The 18,528-nt window shown below is 41.0% G+C and overlaps 1 protein-coding gene across 1 annotated transcript; it reads left to right on the forward strand.

Moving 5' to 3' along the window:
• Window positions 1-415: 415 nt before the first annotated feature.
• LOC306957069 (fructose-1,6-bisphosphatase isozyme 2) lies at window positions 416-18,528 on the forward strand (the record flags this gene model as incomplete). Its single annotated transcript, XM_079548432.1, has 7 exons — window positions 416-588; window positions 3,162-3,324; window positions 4,164-4,256; window positions 9,485-9,625; window positions 10,800-10,937; window positions 16,273-16,392; window positions 18,334-18,528. The coding sequence occupies 7 exons, from the start codon at window positions 416-418 to the stop codon at window positions 18,526-18,528; spliced, it is 1,023 nt and encodes a 340-aa protein (XP_079404558.1).

Below are 18,528 nucleotides of genomic sequence, written 5' to 3' on the forward strand. Positions count from 1 at the left end.
AGAGAGCTTCTGGTTGTCAGCCCTCTGCTGCTGGGACTCTGCAAATTGTGCAGGGCTTGTCTTGCTTTGCAACTCTAAGACTATTGCTGCAGGAGGACTGTGTTCAGCCACAAGGCTTGTGAGAGCCTTTGCCAAGAGCAGCCAATGTACCACAGGCTTGCGTTGTGAGAGCTGTATGCCAGGAAGGGGGGTGTGTGGAAGACAGCAGAGCAGTGGCTGTCTGAAGAAGCATGGAGCCAGCCCAGGCACAGCTATTTTGGGACCCCATCACATGGTCACAGAAACATTTGAATAAACTAAGACTGGTAGCACAGCCAGGAGCTTCCCCTCAAAATAGACTGCTGCTGGGTATCTCAACACGGCTAGAAAGCACCCAGTCCAGCCAAGAAGATAGAAGCACTGGTATCCAGCAAAAATGTCGGACAAAGTCCCCTTTGAAACAGACATGCTGACTCTCACACGGTTTGTCATGGAGAAGGGACGACGAGTCAAGGGAGCCACCGGGGAGCTGACACAGCTGCTCAACTCCATGCTGACTGCCATAAAGGCCATTTCCTCCGCAGTCAGAAAGGCAGGCCTTGCCCACATGTGAGTCCTACTTAGGTGTATGGGGAGGAGGAGGAGGAGGTGAAGAGGCAGCTGCTTGCACCGCGAGGCTGGGAAGAGGGCAGTGTTTTCCAAGTGATTGCGCGAAGGAGGTCAGGGCACGGGTTGCTAGGACTAGTAAGCAGGAGATCTCTCGTTTTGGAGCACTTTAACATTAAGTGCAAGATAAACACTTAGGCTGGCTGCCTTTCTGCAGTATGGGTCAGGACCTTGCTGTTCTCTTCATTATACCTTGTAAATGTCGGTGCTGATGTATTTCTAAGTTTATTGTGAATGTGCAGAACACCACACTGCACTGTTTCCGCTGGCAGCCAAGCACAGTGCTGAGCAGTGCCAGCCAGGGCTTCTTCTGTGTTGAGACAATAGTGTTCCACCTGACCACAGTGTAAGTAAAGCTCTAAAACAACAGCTCTGTGAGAAGTGCTGTCACACATGGGTATGTTCCCTTTCTTTCTTGAGTAGTACCAGGGTTATATGTAGGGAGTCCTAAAAAGTCCTATATCAAAAACAAATGGAATAATTTGGCATGTAGTCATTTAGGAAATCAAATAAAGATTTGCCTTATCAAAACTTGCAATGAATTGAGCTGTTCTTCATACAGCCAGGTAAGAATGACCTCAGTGTCAGCCTTTTATCAGTGATCTCTCAGAAGCAGCTCAGGGAGCTGGAAAGTCCAGCTAAAATAAAATACTGTACTTAAAATATTCAATTATTGCTTATGTAGTGAAATATATATTTGTATACATCCCTGTGTGTGCATGTATGCATGCATGCATGCATAAAGAAGACGTGGAAGACAGCTGTGTAAAACAGATGATGCTTGTAATTTACCCCTTTATCTTTTCCCCCAGCGGTAACACCGCAGCATATAGCACCCTGGGCTCTTTATACTTCTGCTGAGTTCTCAGTGATCTCTGCCAACCAAAAATTCAGTGTCTCAGTACTGCCACAGTTACCTCACAGGTGTGGACTGTAATTTGTAGAGAGGACACAAGTTACACTGAAAGTCAGCAGTAGCCTCAGGCTCCTCTGCTATTTAAACGGTAAACTATACTTTGCCTCTATTAGGTGAATCTGAGCTGTTCTGATTTAGAGGAAGTATTGCTTCTACCTAATTCCTATCTTTCAACATACAGCTTCTCCGTGGAGAGAACCACTGTTTAATAGACTAGAAGTAGAATAGTCCCCTTGCACACAGGACACAGACAGTGCTACAGGAATCTCCCTTTAGAAGGCAAACATCCGTTGTATCAATAAGCTAACGTTTTTTTCTATTAACAGAAGCTTTCAAGTAATGACAAAGAAATATTTAAAATATCCAAACAAACAGATGAATAACATATACCATTTGAATTGCAGCCATGAAATTTTAGAAATTTCTGTTGCAAAACTTTCAACCACAGTGACTGTTTTCCATTCATCTGTGCCTTCTTCCCATAAGCAAGACCTAGGATCTTAACATTAGAGAAAAATGCAGCTAGAGTGCTCTTATTTTTTCTTGCTTCTCCAAACAGGAGAATGGGAAGTGACCTCTTTGATGTCAGTCAGATATCTCAGCATGAGTTTTTAACAAATTTGCCTTTCAAAGATGAAGGACTTTACAAAACTATAAACTTGGTTTGGGAACCTGCCTGGAAACATGGTAATTGGAGATCGGATGCTTAGCATGCCCTGAAAATCACATTCCTTTCCAGTTCCAAAATGGTAATACCTGCAACGCTCAATACCTCTGGAAAGCTCAAGCAGCTTTTGGCTTTTAATGAAGGAAAAAACTTGTCCCCAACAGCTAATGCTGATGCTGACCTTACTCAACAGGATTAATTAACAGCCCTTCTCCCCCTCCTTTTTTCTTTTTCATGGTGAATAAAAATGCCATCTGGATTTCCTTTATATTTCTGAGCTACCCTGATTCAGCACATCAGGTTAAAAGTTCTTTTTGTTTCAGACATAGATATAAATTTCAGACGTACATATGTATTACTGTATTCTGCATAATCAGTATATAGATAAAATCAGGATGTAGAATGGAAGCATCATCCTAATCTAGCCAACAAATGCTTCTTTATACATTATGGGAGAATAAGAGACTTAGTCAGTGACTAAGTCTAGAGGCATGGCTTAGAATGGTCTGGAGCTCTCCCTGAAGCTTCTGGTTTTAGGGCTGAATGGAGACTGAGGGGTGAAGGGCTTTCAGGAGCCTTGCACAGCTGCATAAGCAGCAGGTGGGACCAACAGTGAGTGTCCCTTCTCTGCCCTCAGAGCTGCTGCTGGCCCCTCGTGGGGCTGCAGGCAAACCTGACAGCTGCCAGCAGAGCTGGGGACTCTGCTCCTGGCTTCAAGAGCATCTAGAGGGGAGAAAAGGGACACCAGCAATGCCCCAAAAACGATGCCATAGTCTTTCCTTTGTTCAGACATACCGTTTCTAGCAGCAGTAACCACCTCCCAGTGCACCTTGATGGTTTGAATACAAACGTTAGAGCGAAGGTGAGAGGACAGATCTACCCTTACCTGTGATTCTCTAAAAATCCCCTTCAGACGTTTTCCCTTCTTCCCAGGTTCGGCATAGCAGGCACCGTGAACGTGACTGGGGACGAGGTGAAGAAGCTAGACGTCTTGTCCAACTCCTTGGTGATCAACATGCTGCAGTCCTCCTACAGCACCTGCGTGCTGGTGACGGAGGAGAACAAGGACGCCCTCATCACCCCTAAGGAGAAGCGGGTGGGTGCTGAGGGAGCCGGGCGGCGGCAGGGGGCACTAGTGCTTCTGGGAGAGGGCCGGGCCGCCCCTTCGCCGAGAGCTGGGAGCACCTGCGGCGCTGCTGCTTTGTGTCAGTACCTCGGGCGGGCGGCGCGATTTCGGCGGCTGAACGCTCTGTGGAGAGAAAAACTGTTATTAAAGCTTGGAGGAGGGGGGAAATTATTTCAGAGTTGTTCACACACCCAACTCCCGTCTATATATTACCTGGGTGCCGGTGTTACAGTTTTGGATTACATTAATATTTAGGCGAGATAAAGTGGGTGGGGAAGCCGAGGCCGTCATGGCTGCATTTTGCATTACAGGGCTGGAGGAAGCACCTGACTGCTTCACAGGGATCACATAGGATCCCCTCAGGAGGGATCCTATTCTGCTCTCGCTGGTGTAACTGACGATCTTCCTCATGGCTTTTTTCTTCTGTCCTCAAACCACACGTTATCAACAAGTCCTTTGGTTCCGAATGTAACAGATCAAAGCACATCTATTCAAGCAAGATGCTGGCTTCCAGAACAGCTTGTCTCCTCTGCTTTCAGATTTCTCACATGACCTGGATACAGAGGACTGCTCTTTCTGCCAGCAGACTGTGCTGTGTGAGCAGCAGTGCACTCTCCCATATCCCTGGCAGAGGAGGCATGGTGCTGCAGAGCCAGCTGAGTCCATGGGCCAGCCCTCTCTGCTGGGCCTTATATGTCTGTACGGCTGCATGCAAACATGGATGTGAGAGTCAGCAAGTGAAGGAAAATAGCAGTGCAAGACAACTGGACAGGACAACATTTAATGCTCCCTTGCCTTTTCTATTTCAGGGTAAATATGTGGTATGCTTCGACCCTCTGGATGGCTCATCCAATATAGACTGCTTGGCACCCATAGGAACAATATTCGCTATCTACAAAAAGGTAAGAGAACAAACAGAACACATGTGGCAGAGTTTTCTTGGCAAAAGCAAAATGGCTTGGATGTATCAATGTGTATCAGTTTCCATCCTTGATCCTTTATGTGATCCTTTATCCTTTATCCTACACATAAAGGATCAAGGGGCTCTGCAAGGAGCAGAAGGGGTAGAACATGAGGTTCACCCATGATGAAGAACTTTCTGAATTCCCTGGAAAGGGACTCTCAGACTTTTCTGGGTAACAGAGACAGGCACCTAAATAAGACCATCCCACCATCAGGCAGTTGGGGTAGATCATCTCACAGCAGGAGGGCTGAAGGGTCACTCAAGTCTACCAGTTGGTGTTTGTCATACTGGATTCTGACCAGTGAGGGTTAAGGCCGTGCCTGTGCCAAATCACTGCTAGTGCTGCAGTGGCCTCCTGGTGCACATTTCCATGCTGGTTGAAGATGGGCGTTTATGCAGATGCTAGCATTGGAGTACAAAGGAAGCTGTCACCTAAGATGACAGGGCCTGGCCAACAGCTTCCCTTCCACAGAGTTGCACAGAACAGCAACTGCATACCCAATTAATATATGCTAATAGCTACAGTCATACTGAGTCTTATGACTTGACTGCTAATCTCCCAGCAGTTGGTGTTTTGCTTAAAGTCTGAGCTCACAGTCGTATGACTACAGGAGACCCTCAGCCATCATTATTTTGAAGAAACATTTGCAGTTCTCATGACTACAAAGAACTGCTTGCAGGCTCAGACATGACACTTCAAAAGTATAAAGATGTGCTTTTAAAATCATCTCTCATCTTTTAACTCATCATTTTCCAGACAGTCTTTGGCTTTTACATTTTGGTAGGCAAAGCCATCATTGCCATTGAGCAGACATCTGATGATAAACCAAATAGTCATGATAAAGCCTCAACAGGGTCATGGCACATGCAAAATGCTGGCATATGACTGGCCATGATATCCATGGTCAGTGCCAGCATACCCCACAGATTCTGAAACAACATGTCCTGTATGGCTTCTGACATGCCCCTTTCTGCAGGAAAGAGCTTGGAAATCCATGCCACATGTCCTGATGGCATGCAGAAGGACCCTCAGTCTTTCCATTATTCCTGTAAAGACTGCTAAAAACACTGCAGTGCTTTCCTACATTAAGGTAGGCAGTAGCTGTTGAAAGCACTGTTTCACAAACACTAAACATTAGCTTCCTGTTTGGAAGCATGTTTAGGTTGCTCTGCAAAAATATGAAAGCAAATGCTTCATGTGATTCATGCAGCATGGCAGGTTGAAATACAGACTGGACTCCTTTGTAAGCTTTAGCTCACCTGTTGAGACACGTTAGAACTGTTGGCTGCCCAGCCTTCCCTAGGCTTCTGTGCAGAACAGAAATGTTTCCTAAAGAACTTGAGTCCTTCCCAAATGCTAAGGTCTTCTATTCATTTTCTGATCTTTCCGTATTTGCCATTATTCTGTTACGTATTAATCCATTTGTTATAAATACCTATATTCCTTTTTTTTTTTTTAGTTTTGTTTTTTCTTCAATGTGGGTGGATACAGTTCAGGACTTAAGAAAGAAAAAAAATTAGCTGTTTGGTATAAATTATTATATCCAAATGAAAATACTGCTGCTGTGATGAAGCATAGTTCTTTGGTAGCAGGAAAAACTTACTATGTTAGAAGATGTAAGAAACAACACTGCATCCATGGACTTCCATTGGGTGGAAGACTGCTGTTTCTGAAGTAGATGGTAATTAATGTGCCTTTCTCTCAAATTAGACAATTTTAGAGCAACATTATTAACTTCAAGACTATTTAACTTTTTAAAATAAGTAAATAATTATAAGAGCTTTATTAGTTATTACTGTAGAAATGTTTATCCCATGGAAAGAGAATCATTTAATAAAGAAACTGTAAGTTTATCTCAATCTGTTTAAAGCACATGAAGGCTGTTTTGGAAAAGCTAGAATAATTCTAATTCCAGTGGATGACCCTTGGCACCTTTGATATTTAGTGCAGTTCTCAGTCAATTGCATTGTTGGTATTCCCATGTTAAAACCTTAACTCCATTTCCAAAGGGACACACTCATGACTTATTAGCTTGAGGATATTAGAACTGAAATATTAGCTTGAGGATTATCAACTCTTTTCTATAAAGATCAGACTTGGACAATACACTTCAAATCTGAAAATGATTACCCATTTAAGCAACCCCAGGTACTACCACCTCCTGCCAGAAGAGCATTGTGTTTGTTTCTTAGAGAAATCACCAGGAAATAAATTCCGTCTTAGACTTATTTCATTTTCCACTTGGATTTTACATTCTGAATCAGGCATGTCATTGATAAAATGATGAGAAAATTCAGAATGGTGGAGCTGACAGGTTCACACAGAATAAGTCAGGTAAGAGGTAAGACCTTGGCAGTCATTCGCTGGTGCTGAGGTGGAGTGTCAGGATGTGGTGGTAAGAAAGTACTTTTCCCCGGATTCCTTCTGTATTTTTTTTCATGCTACTGAACTAACCATACAATTCTCAATTAACTGTCAGCATACAGACTATGAAGCTCTACTTCTTTGTCAAATTTTGATTTTAATTTGTAACAATGCCCAGTGCAACAGATGGCTTTTCTTCCCTTCTCCATTTCATGAGGACAGTTCTTTCCTTGCTCCTCCTTGCTGCCTACCACTTCATGTTGTCCCTCATGGGGAAGGTGTAAAGATTCAGAGTAAAAGTATATTCATTAAGCACATGAATGAATACAGATCTGGAAACCATGGCTTCCCAAACCTGCTCCCTGTGCTACTGAGGGCAAATCATGTGTTTTGGCAAATCTTACATGTAAAAAAAATTCAGATTCAGATATCATCTGTGGGTACCTAGAAGCCTCTATCTTTCATCTGCTTCACGACAACAAGGAGCTAAAATGGCTGTGAAAGAGCTTGTAATAAAAGACAATGTCTATTTCAGTCATTTGGATAAAGACTTATAAAGAAATTTCATTATCTCCATCTCATACTTAAAACACAGCAGAAAGGAAAACCGTCTGTGCACCAGAAAGAAGTGACAACATTCATCAGCTATCAGAGTGAGCGTAAATCTCCAGTTTGTTTCACAGAGCATGGCACTTGGCAGGACAAAGCTCCTGCAGTGCTAACAGTGAAATACCAGCTGATCAGTAGCTTTTTTACATTCCAACAAGCTCTGCAAAATGTTTGTTTGAGATTGAACTGTTTTCCTTCCTTCTGGAAGCTATTTATACATCATGTTCTATAAAACAAAAGTCTTTGACCTGTTTATATAAAACTATATTTTTTTAAATGAGGAAAGCATACAAAAAAGACTATAAAAAGCGTAGTATGTTTGCAACTGGTTGTGTAAATGTAAGTTTAATTCTGCATATAATGTTGCAAACAATCCATCTACTATCAACATCCGGTGTCATTAAGGTTGAGATGTGTGTGCGAGGGGGATATAGTTTTGAAAGAGAAGATGCTATGAAGGCTTTAATAGTTGGTTCTTAGAAAGAATTGTTTGGCAAATGGTTAGCAACTAGTCAAATAGTAAATAGTAGTCAATATTCCCAGGTCTGATACATACAGACAGACTTTTAAACTTCATTACATGTGTATAACTTTCTGAATAAGCAGTTTTGCACAGAATAATTCTAAAAGACTTCATACCAGGTGTATTTTTACATTTTGTATTTCATGAAGATCTAATTGGCAACTAGTTGATTTTTTTTTTAAGAGAAGATCTGACAAAATAGTATTAAAAATAATTGTAAGCAAAATGTAGCTACAAGGTCAATAGAATAAAGTAACAAATTATTTCAACTTTCAATTCAGTCTTTCAATTGAAAATAAAAATATTTTGGAGATAAATCACTGTCCTCAGACATTTTGAAAGATGTACTTCTGATGCCACATATGTCTGCTTTCCTATAGATGTAGTATCCTGTGGTGAACAGGACTCCAAGGTTACCCCAACGCTTTCAGTTTACTGGGACCTGTTGGAGAGTTTCTTGTCAGAGCAGAAAATGTTTCTTTTTGTTGGTGTGGGAGGCTGTTTTTCTTTGGAAATAACTCTGGTAGACATTCGTGATTTTTTAAATAATCAACTTGTTATTTATCAAATATTTGATTTTCTGCACAAAACATTCTCCTGTTGTTTTTATATTTTAACAAGATCTTTTTTGCTAGGCCTGCTATTTCTATTTATCTGCTACTCAATCTAATTAAGCCCATGCAAACACTGAGAAACTGAATGAATTTGAAATGATAAAGTGCTAAATCAGCATCTCAATAATAAAGGGTCTGAGCAGATTCTCATTTTAATTCCCAGTTAACGAGTGTCAAAACCTCCACAGAAACTCCATCACAAATGACAAACTCTTTAGGAAGCATCAGTATCAACCATTCTTAACCCATGTTGTAGTTAGTAAGAGCAGGCTGGAGCCAGCTTTCCCATGTGCTTTCACCAACCTCTGCTAAACTGAGGAACACCTGTGGAGCTAGCTAGAATTTTTTTTGTCCCTGGTCTGCTTGGCATGTTCTTCTTCAGTAATAACTGTAGTACCAAATGGCAACATGACAGATAGAAACTGATGACAGATTAAAAGTCTGAAGTAAAATGCCGTGTGAAAGTTCTGTGCAATTGTGTATGCAAACCTATATTTGCACATACATTACTATGTAAAGATGTTTATTCTGCTATGTATATGTATGAGCACTTATACTGTCATTTCTGTTACCTGTCTCTTCATCAACAGAGACAAAGGCATGATCTCAGCTTCACTGCCTTGCAACATCTGCCCTTTTACTCTGCATTAATGGAAGCAATTTCTATGCAGTGTAGTGTGTGTGGTATTAGTTATCACACTCACCTCACAGTTACTCCTTAGACTGATATCAGTATGATTACTTATGTTTAAATTTATAGAAAATTAGTAGTAGTTGAGTTAATATACTAGGCTGCATTGCTCAGGTATCAGTTTTGTAGCAGATATCATACTGATAGAATTACATGCATGAAATGACAAATTCACATTGCCCTACCCAAGCACTCACATTTACTTGTGTTGAACTTGCCTTGAACTAGTGAGAACAGTCTCTATTTTGATTCCTTCAAAGGGTAAGACACAAATAAGTAATCTATCCCAAGCTATTCTTTCAGTGTTGTTCTTATTGTTTCTTACAATAATTTAACCTCCAGTCCAATGGTAATGTGTCTTTAGGAGACAGATGACGAGCCCTCTGAAAAAGACGCTTTGCAGCCTGGGCGCAATATTGTTGCTGCAGGCTATGCCCTGTATGGCAGTGCTACGCTGGTCGCCCTCTCTACTGGGCAAGGAGTGGACTGCTTCATGCTGGATCCGGTACAGTCCTGGTGTTAATAACATTGCCACAGTCTTTTAGAGCTTCCCATGGTTGAGTCTGCTCGATTTTGTTGCTCATTGTGTCTGAAACCCAGGTAATCTATGCTGTTCTCTTGTCACCTTCATCCTGAAGCATCACACTGCCATCTTACTCATGCTTAATAATTCATGAGTATGTTTGCTGCACTGCATCTGCTTGATTTCTTTGCTCTGTGAGTTAGATTTTAAGTCAAACAGCATTTGGGATCCTGTTCATTCAAATCAGACTGCTGGTTTGCACAGAGAAATACTTCGAAAAACTCACTTCAAACAGTATTTTTGCCTCAACTTGAAGGATTCCTGCTGTTTTCTTGGTTTTGCTTCTTGTCTGCTATAGAACCTCAAGATGTTCAGGGTTTTGTCTGGGGCAGGGAACACTTTTTGATAGAGGCTAGGTGGAGTGATGCCTGAATTCCTGAGTGCAAAGTAGCTTTATGGCTAAATCCTCCAGACTGCATACCCAGCAATCTGCAAAAGCTGAACTGTAAGCACTCAAGCAGACTTGTGCTGCTCATTGCTGTTCAGCCCTACAAATGTTGCTGGAGGAGTGGAGGAGACTTCTTGTTGGAAAAACTGGCTTTAGATTTAGGCAATAATATAGAAGTTGTTTTTAATAAAATGGTGCATTGCAAACAAATCTTAATCTTTATAAAGAAGCTATATAGAATCAGGAAGAACTGAACAGGTCAGATAGTGTGAAGGTGGAGGCTGTGCTCCAACTGCAGACAGCAGCCTCTGGAAGGAACTGGCATTCTGGAAGGAACTTCAAGATATTTACACAAGACAGTCAAGGGGAGTTCAAAAACCGAAGGAGAATATAATATATTCATTTGTAACCTTGTGATCTGTGACACAAACATTCTGTGTGTTTTCAGGGTTGACTGGTGCTGCTAAATAAGTTAGCTATTGAAGGCAAACTGCTTTTTGCTTATGCTACTGATGAAACAAGTTTCCATTAAGTTTAAACAGATTCCATGCTTTCTGTTCTGAATACTGTGAAGATTTACGCAAGACTGGTGCTGAAAGGGCCAAGCTGTGCTAGTATGTCTGCCACTGCTACTGTGAGAACTGCCAAGGGAAGCCAACAAAGCATTCTGCTGCTTGCTCATAACTGATCTTCCCTGTCATTCTGTAGGCTCTTGGAGAATTTATTCTGGTTGATAGAGATGTTAAAATCAAGAAGAAAGGGAAGATTTACAGTCTCAATGAAGGTTATGCGAAGTACTTTGATCCTGCAGTGACAGAATATTTAAAAAAGAAGAAATTCCCTGAGGTAAGAACATATTAGCACTGTACTCAATATACTGTTTGCTAGTTAGTGCTGCCTTGCATACAGTCCAGAGTAATGGGAAGGGATTTGAAGACATCTCTGAATTCAGCCCCTTGTGAACATTTGGTCCCATTTGGGGTATGTATCTGATCTGCTGGCTTCTAGTACCCTGACTTCTTTTGTAACTTACTCTTTAGTTAAGAAACTCATAGCTTGTTCACTACTGCATGGAGGGAATTATGCTGTAAATGAAAAATCATTTAAAAAACAAGAGCAAAAGAAACCAGCTTAGAAAACATGCAAGGGAAATGTGGCCAAACCCTTGCTTTCATACCTGGGACTACCCTGACCAAAGTGCAACACCTTGCACTTGGCCTTGTTGAACCTCCTTAAATCCATGTGGGCCCACTTTGGAAGCTTATCCTTTAGATGGCATCCCTCCCTCTGCCAACTGCACTACTCAGCTTGGTGTCATCAGCAAACTACCTGAGAGGGCACTCACTGAGTAGATTTGATAATTTATGTAGTTGATAAAGATACTGAATATGGGTCCCAAGATGGATATTTGGAGGACACCACTCATCACCAGCCTCCATGTGGACACTGAGCTGTTAACCACAACCAAAACTAATCCACTGAATAGTCCAGACTCCAAATCCTTATTTCTTCAATTTAGAGATAACAATTTTGTGCAAGACCACATTAAAGACCTTGCATAAGTCCAGGTGGACAACATCAGTTATCCTTCTTTAGCCCACTGCTGCCACTTCAGGTGTGCCAGCTGTCTTGGGTCACCTCTTCATTTTACATGGGTCTTAACATCATCCTAGAGGATCTGTTCCACAGTCTTCCTAAGCACAGCTATGAGGCTCACTGGCCCATAGTTCCTCTGGTTTTCCTTTCTCTCTTTCATAAAAATGGGAGTAATATTTCCCTTTTTGCAGCCATTGGGGGCTTCATCTGACAGCCATGACATTTCAAATATGATGGAGAGTGGCTTGGCAACCACATTTGCCAGCTCCTTCAGGACATTGGGATGTATGCTGTCCAGTCCCATAGACTCGTGCATATTCATTCTCATGAGGCAGTCTTAGACTTGCACTGCTAGTACAGTGGGAGGGATTTTTCTCCCCTGACCTTCACTGAGAGGTTCAGGGTCATGAGAGGTGTGGGAAGCCTGAATGACAGTGTAGGCTGAGGCAAAGAACTCATTGAGTTCTCTCTCTCTCCGTATCTATTGAAGTCCTGAAGTTCAGGTCCTGACTCCAAGCCACAAATCTGGCTGCCTGAGAAGGGTCATTGCACTGATGTTATGGGCCACAATGCACAAGTAATTCCAAAAGTTGCTGCTACAGCCCAGCTACAGCTACATTGGTGCTGCACCCTCAGCATATAACCCAACTGGAGTATTGCACAGATTTGATGTGGGTCTCTCTTTCTTCAGCATGCAGAAGGACAGTGGGGAGTATATGCTGGACATACAGTGCATGAAGGTCTGTGACTTGAGGAAGGACTGACTATCTCCCACTGTGTGGGGTTTTGGAAACATCTCAACCAGGGGGACCACTCTCACTCTATGGCCTTATGGCCATTGTAAGCCCAGAGGCTAAGCAACAATATCAGCCCTTACAAGTTTCTCATACTTTTCTCCCCTTTGACCCATTCTGTTTTCCCTCTGCGCTGTATAATGGGCACCACTGTGCTAAAAATTGTTTTTGCACAGATTTCATTCCAATCCTTTCATCTAGTAATGGTTTTAGGGCCATAGCACCTAGTTGACACTGATTGTCTGATAGGAGAACTCTAAAACATTCTGTGATCATTTTCTGACCTTGTTATTCCACTTCATTTTTATCTTAGCTTAGAATCATAGAATGGCTTAGGTTGGAAGAGACCACACAGTTCCTACCTCCTGTCATGGCTAGGGTTACCACCATGACATCAGGCTGCTCAGGGCCCCATCCAACCTGACCTTGAACACCTCCAGGGATGGGGCATTTGCTGTTTCTCTGGGCAGCTTGTGTCAGTGTCTCACCACTCTCATATTAAATAATTTCTTCGTTGTAACGAATCTAAACCCAACCTCTTTTAGTTAACCCTTTCCTGTCACTGCACTCCTTTACAAAGAGTCCCTCCTCATCTTTCCTGTAGGCCAGCCATAAGTACTGGAAAAATGTTAGAAAGCCTGACTGCAGCCTTATTCTCTCCAGGCTAAACAACCCCATCATTTACAGCCTTTCTTCATGGGAGAGGTTCTCCATCACTTCCTGGAGCCATGTGAGGTTGAACGAGTCTTATTGCAGATGTTGACTGACAGTCATGCTATAGAGACTCCTTGGTTAAGGACTCATCTTGGCATTGCCATCAAAAACTTACCATCAAGTACAGGAAATATTCTTCTGCCAGCCAGTCCAGCTGTGTGCAAGTGATGTAAAAAAAGCTAAGAAGAGCATCATGTTTTTGTCACCATAAATGTATGTAGAGGGAAGCATGCAGTCTATTGCTGCTGCAGTCTAGAAAAGACTTCATCCACTCTCCTACTTGTCATAGTTATGCAAGAAAAACATTGTCTTGAGGTGCTGCTGCAGAGGAACGTAGTTTTCAGATATTTGTAGAATAAAGAAGTGAGAAAATGTCTTTCATCACACTGTGAAGAGAAAAAAATCACAAGATCTGTCTGTTATGAGCCACACTTTTTCCCTAATGCAAAGGATGAAACCAAGAGCAACAACAAGGTTCCTTAAATGCCACAAATGCAGGTGAAGGGAACATCAAAGTTCTCCAACTCTTTCATTAACATCAGTTATAACATTGCAAAGTTCCCACTGGGCAAACACTGCTTGGCACTATTCAGATCTTTAGTTGAGCTTCCCTAGCGTTCTTGCTGTTATTTTGTTTGAGAGGAAAGCCTAGGCAAAGGGCCAACAATTGTGCAACATCTATTTACTTTCTCATTTGTAGGAAAAATATATGATTGACCAAACTGGAGAAACAAGAAGTAGCATACCTAGTAACTAAAAGGATTGTTTACTCCTCCTAAGCAGGTAGCTGGATGCTAAGGGAAGTGAAAATTTTGTTGTAGTCTGCAGTTCAAGTAATTACTGTACCAGAATGGAGTGATTTCTCTTCTGTACTTTTCTGAGTACAGTCTCAGCTCTGTGTTTCTAGAAAAGGAATTTCTGTCAGGGTAAGAAGCAAAACAAATGCTCAGTGGACTCATATTAACCTCACTTTACATTGCCCAGTTACACATAAATTGTGTAAATGACCTACATATGAACAGGAGATCTAGCATATCCCAAAAGTGTCTGATGCTTTGTACACAGGGTGGGTCAGTTGTGCAGCTCATTCTTATTAAGCTGTATGCTTGGGGGATGAAAATTCCCTATCTGATAATGACATAAAAGCAGTTTAAAGCATCCCCTGCTTGTGACCAGTATCCTATGACTTTTTGTTATGTTTAACAAACTTTTCTTGAAGTCCTCTTCTGAAACTTTGTACTCTTCCTTTGATGTTGCTGTTGTTTAATTTTTATTATTATTATTATTATTATTTTTTAAGAGAAGTTTAGACTATAATAATGTATTTCCATGAAAAGTGCATTTTCCAAAACTACATTTGGTCTCTTGAAGTCACCTCTAAAGATGTTTTTGTCTGGCCTCAGACTTTCGTATCGGCAAAGTCACAAGTGCAAACTACTACAAGGCAGAGAGGCTATTGTTAGAAAATGTGATTGTTTGAGTATAGGCCATGGAAATTTCAAGAATGAATACTTGAAATCACTGTTCAATTATGCCTTAAGTATTATGACCAAGACTCAGGCTTAAGCAAAAAGTAATATAAAAGCTCCAAGCTGTGTCTTACCCTGTGTATACCCTTTTTTATTGCCTATACAAGAAAGAAGCGAGGAAAGTAGCTCAAGAACAGCTGAACAAGGATTATGACCTAGGCTGGAACAATTCTCTATTCCTGTTTTACTACCAGCTGTAACAAACATCTAAGTCTCTCATGTTGACGCTCAGAACTCAAATTCGTAGTGTTGTATTGCATTATACTCTGTAAATTCATGAGAATCTGTTCCCATTTTAAAAGACAGTGAATATAAAAACTTCACAGCTATACAGAACAGTTAGATAAAGTGAGTGCAAAATAAAATATGTTTTCCTTTATCTGTATTTTACCCTTTTACTTCTGCTTTTCCTCTCACTTGAATTTTTTTCTCTCCTGGCCACCTCATGATTTTGCTGTCTAATTTGTGACATCTGGGTTCTTGGAGCTGACACTGCTAAACAAGTTCTCACTTCATATGTTTCTCCAAAACTAGTACTGGTTGTAGAAAGCACTGAGATCTCTTATTAGACAACTGGTCCAGACAGAAAAAGCATATGGAGGTCATTTCAAACTTCTAGCATTTCAACATGTATATACACTTTTTTCTAGGGGAGGCCAAAATTCCACCCCCGCTTTGTTGAAGATATGAAAAGACCATTGGACTGCCTGACATATGAGCTTTCAAAAAGCTTTTATTCTTTTTACATCTGTATTGTGTATTTCTCCTTTGCAAACATAGGGTGATGCTTTATTTTTCTTATAGTTGAGCTCATTGCTTTTATTTGTGCAAGGCACCTTGCTTCTCTTCTGAATTTTCTATCTTACTGTTTGTGGGTTTTATTTGTTTTGTTTTGTTTTTGTTTTTGTTTTTATGGACAGCAAACCTGAAACTGGTGTGAATTTTTTCCTTTATTGCGCTCACTAAAATGACCTTTCCTTCAGTAATGTCAATCTCTATTCTGAGGGCAAGGAAAACTACATTCATGAATAAATTCCTATTATCTCCTAATCTAAACTCCACAGTGCATGCTGTGACCATCTTCACAACTTGAAAATAAGCTAAAAGGAAAAGGCTGAGAGCCCTCTGGGAAAGGTCTAAACTTGTGGTGAAAAGTGATATTCATCCTCATGCGTTGGCTTAGCGACCTGTGACAGATCAGAAGTCAAATGGGTACGTTGTTCTGATAACATGAGGAAGCTTTCACTCTCTTTTTTTACCACTTGCATTTTCACAGGATAGCAATTGATACCAAGCTGTTGTGCACTCAAATTACAGACAACCTAGTTTTCACACTGTGAATACAGCACTTTAAAGCACTTATTTTAGAATCTCATCACTGTCTCACAGAAGTCTAAACTTCAAACTGGTTTACACCTTTACAGTGTCAGTAAACAACAGATTATTTAAGCTATTGCTCTGATACCTGTTTTATAACAAAACAACGTTCTCCTGTGCTACTAGCTGTCTAGCCTGGTAGATATAATGCTCCATTTGTATGTTTTTCAGGATGGAAGTTCCCCATATGGTGCCAGGTACGTGGGCTCCATGGTAGCTGATGTTCACCGTACATTGATGTATGGTGGGATCTTCATGTATCCTGCAAATCAGAAGAGTCCTAAAGGAAAGGTAAATCATTTGACTTCTTCTCTGGTAAACTTGGTCAAATGAATACCTCTGGTTTTCCTGGAGATGGAAAGGAATCATTCAGATATACAAGGAGATAGTAATTTCCCATATAAAGAGAGTATTGTTATTGGACACAATGGTTGGTCAGTAATTCAATTTAATAGAGAAGTTTAGACAGTTGTGAATTTAGGCAAGAAATGTTCCTTTCTGTTCTTATTTACAGACCGATCAATGTTTTTCACTAAAATCAAAGGCTTTACTCGTTTTTCTAATGAAAAGAATTTCAGTATGATAGAAGCCACTGAGATTCCTATCCACAGCTACCCAATAAAATGTTGATCAGAGGGAAACCTTTGACCTTTTTGCTGGCAACTAGAGTCCAGAGGGGATATGCTGAGCTCTCCAGGGCTTTGCCCAGTGCTAGATAGCTGGGCTTGTTTGCCTGATGTTTCCAAAGGTACTGAACTTGCTACAATTAGCACTGAAAACTCAGGTTTCTACTTGCCCAATCTCTTACGCGTGTGTCAGAGCATACTCGTATCTATAGTGACCGAGGACTACTTGTTGCATCCTTGTGAATGTGTATTTACCAGAAGAACAGCAGATCCTGGAGATCCGGGAAATGAGGAGAACAGGAAAACAACAGAATACACAACAGAAAAGATCTGCATGTCTGTCCAGGCACATTTGATTTAAACATACAATACAGCAATTACAATATTGCCTGAAGGAAAACCACTTTTCTTCAGACATGTGGTCACAATGAAGAAACAAAAAACTCAACATGTTCCCATATTGGTACTACTGCTTTTTATGACTCTTTCAAAAGCTGGCCCAAGGAGAACAATGAAGGCTGTTGGACCCACGTTACCTGGCAGGTGGGGTTGTTGTAGCAGAAACAGCATTTCAGTGGGCTTTAAAGAATAAGAATGATGGTAGTATGCATTACTTAGGTTTCTGGTATGTCACTGTTTTATTTCAAATACAGTGATAAAGGAACTATGGGTAGCAAAGTTCTATGTCCATTCTTTTTTTTCCTTTTCCTCTCTCTACAAGTGCATTCTGTAACGTTTCCTTTTCTTCAAAAACCATTGTCTTTTGCACATGCAAAAAGTCTTTTAAACATAACATAAAGTAACAGTGTAGCCCAGGAGAAATTCAGACTGACAACGAAAAAAATCAGCTAAAACTAGAGGCAATGTTTGTTAAAAAATAACTAGTTCTCCTTTATATTCTTATAAATACAGAATATTTGGGCATAAATTCTAAATAAGTTTGCATTTAACTGGAACACAAGCACAAAAAGAGGTAACATTTTTAAAGTTGTGAACAAATACTGTGACTTACCTGTCTCCATACTAAACGTGAAAATTTGCTTATAAAATTACTCTAGTTACCTTTGAAAACAATTACTATCTGTATGAATTCAAGCTACGGTATCTATTCACATTTCTGAAGAGCTGCAACCAAAACCTGAAATTTGAAACTGGGAGCATCAAGTTTCAAGCTCCAAAATATCCTGACCAAACGCAATGTGATTACCCCACTCTTTGAGACAACAAATAAAGCCTATACATTAGAAGAGCTTTCCGTCCCCAGGAATATTACCTTAGCTGGCTACAGTGTTTTGCTCACACCTATGGGCTCAACAGCTACTTTTGACATCTTTGACAAAACTCAGTTTCAATGATGATGCACAGGAGTATGTCAGCTTGGAAACCATGGTGCTGATGTGTGGATGCAGGGTCAAAATACAAACTGTGAAGGGAGATAAAGGAGGGAAGAAGAAAGGATTAATGAGAGAGAAACATTGCTATTTAGGTCAATAGGCACTTCATACAAAATTGGCCAGATTCACAGCTTACATTCTGGTAATGCACTGGTAATTCTGGTAATGTAATTATTCCCCGAAAGAGTTACATGTTCTCTCTTTCTTTCTAGCTCCGACTTCTCTATGAGTGCAACCCAATGGCCTTCATCATTGAGCAGGCAGGTGGGATAGCAACTACAGGGACAGAGGCAGTGCTGGATGTGAAACCTGAGGGCATCCACCAGAGAGTTCCTCTTATTCTTGGTTCTCCAGATGATGTGCATGAGTATCTTGCTTTTGTACAGAAACACCAGAAGAGCAGCTAA

The sequence above is a fragment of the Tetrao urogallus genome, assembly GCF_951394365.1.
Source record: "Tetrao urogallus genome assembly, chromosome: Z".
Classification (NCBI taxonomy): domain Eukaryota; kingdom Metazoa; phylum Chordata; class Aves; order Galliformes; family Phasianidae; genus Tetrao; species Tetrao urogallus.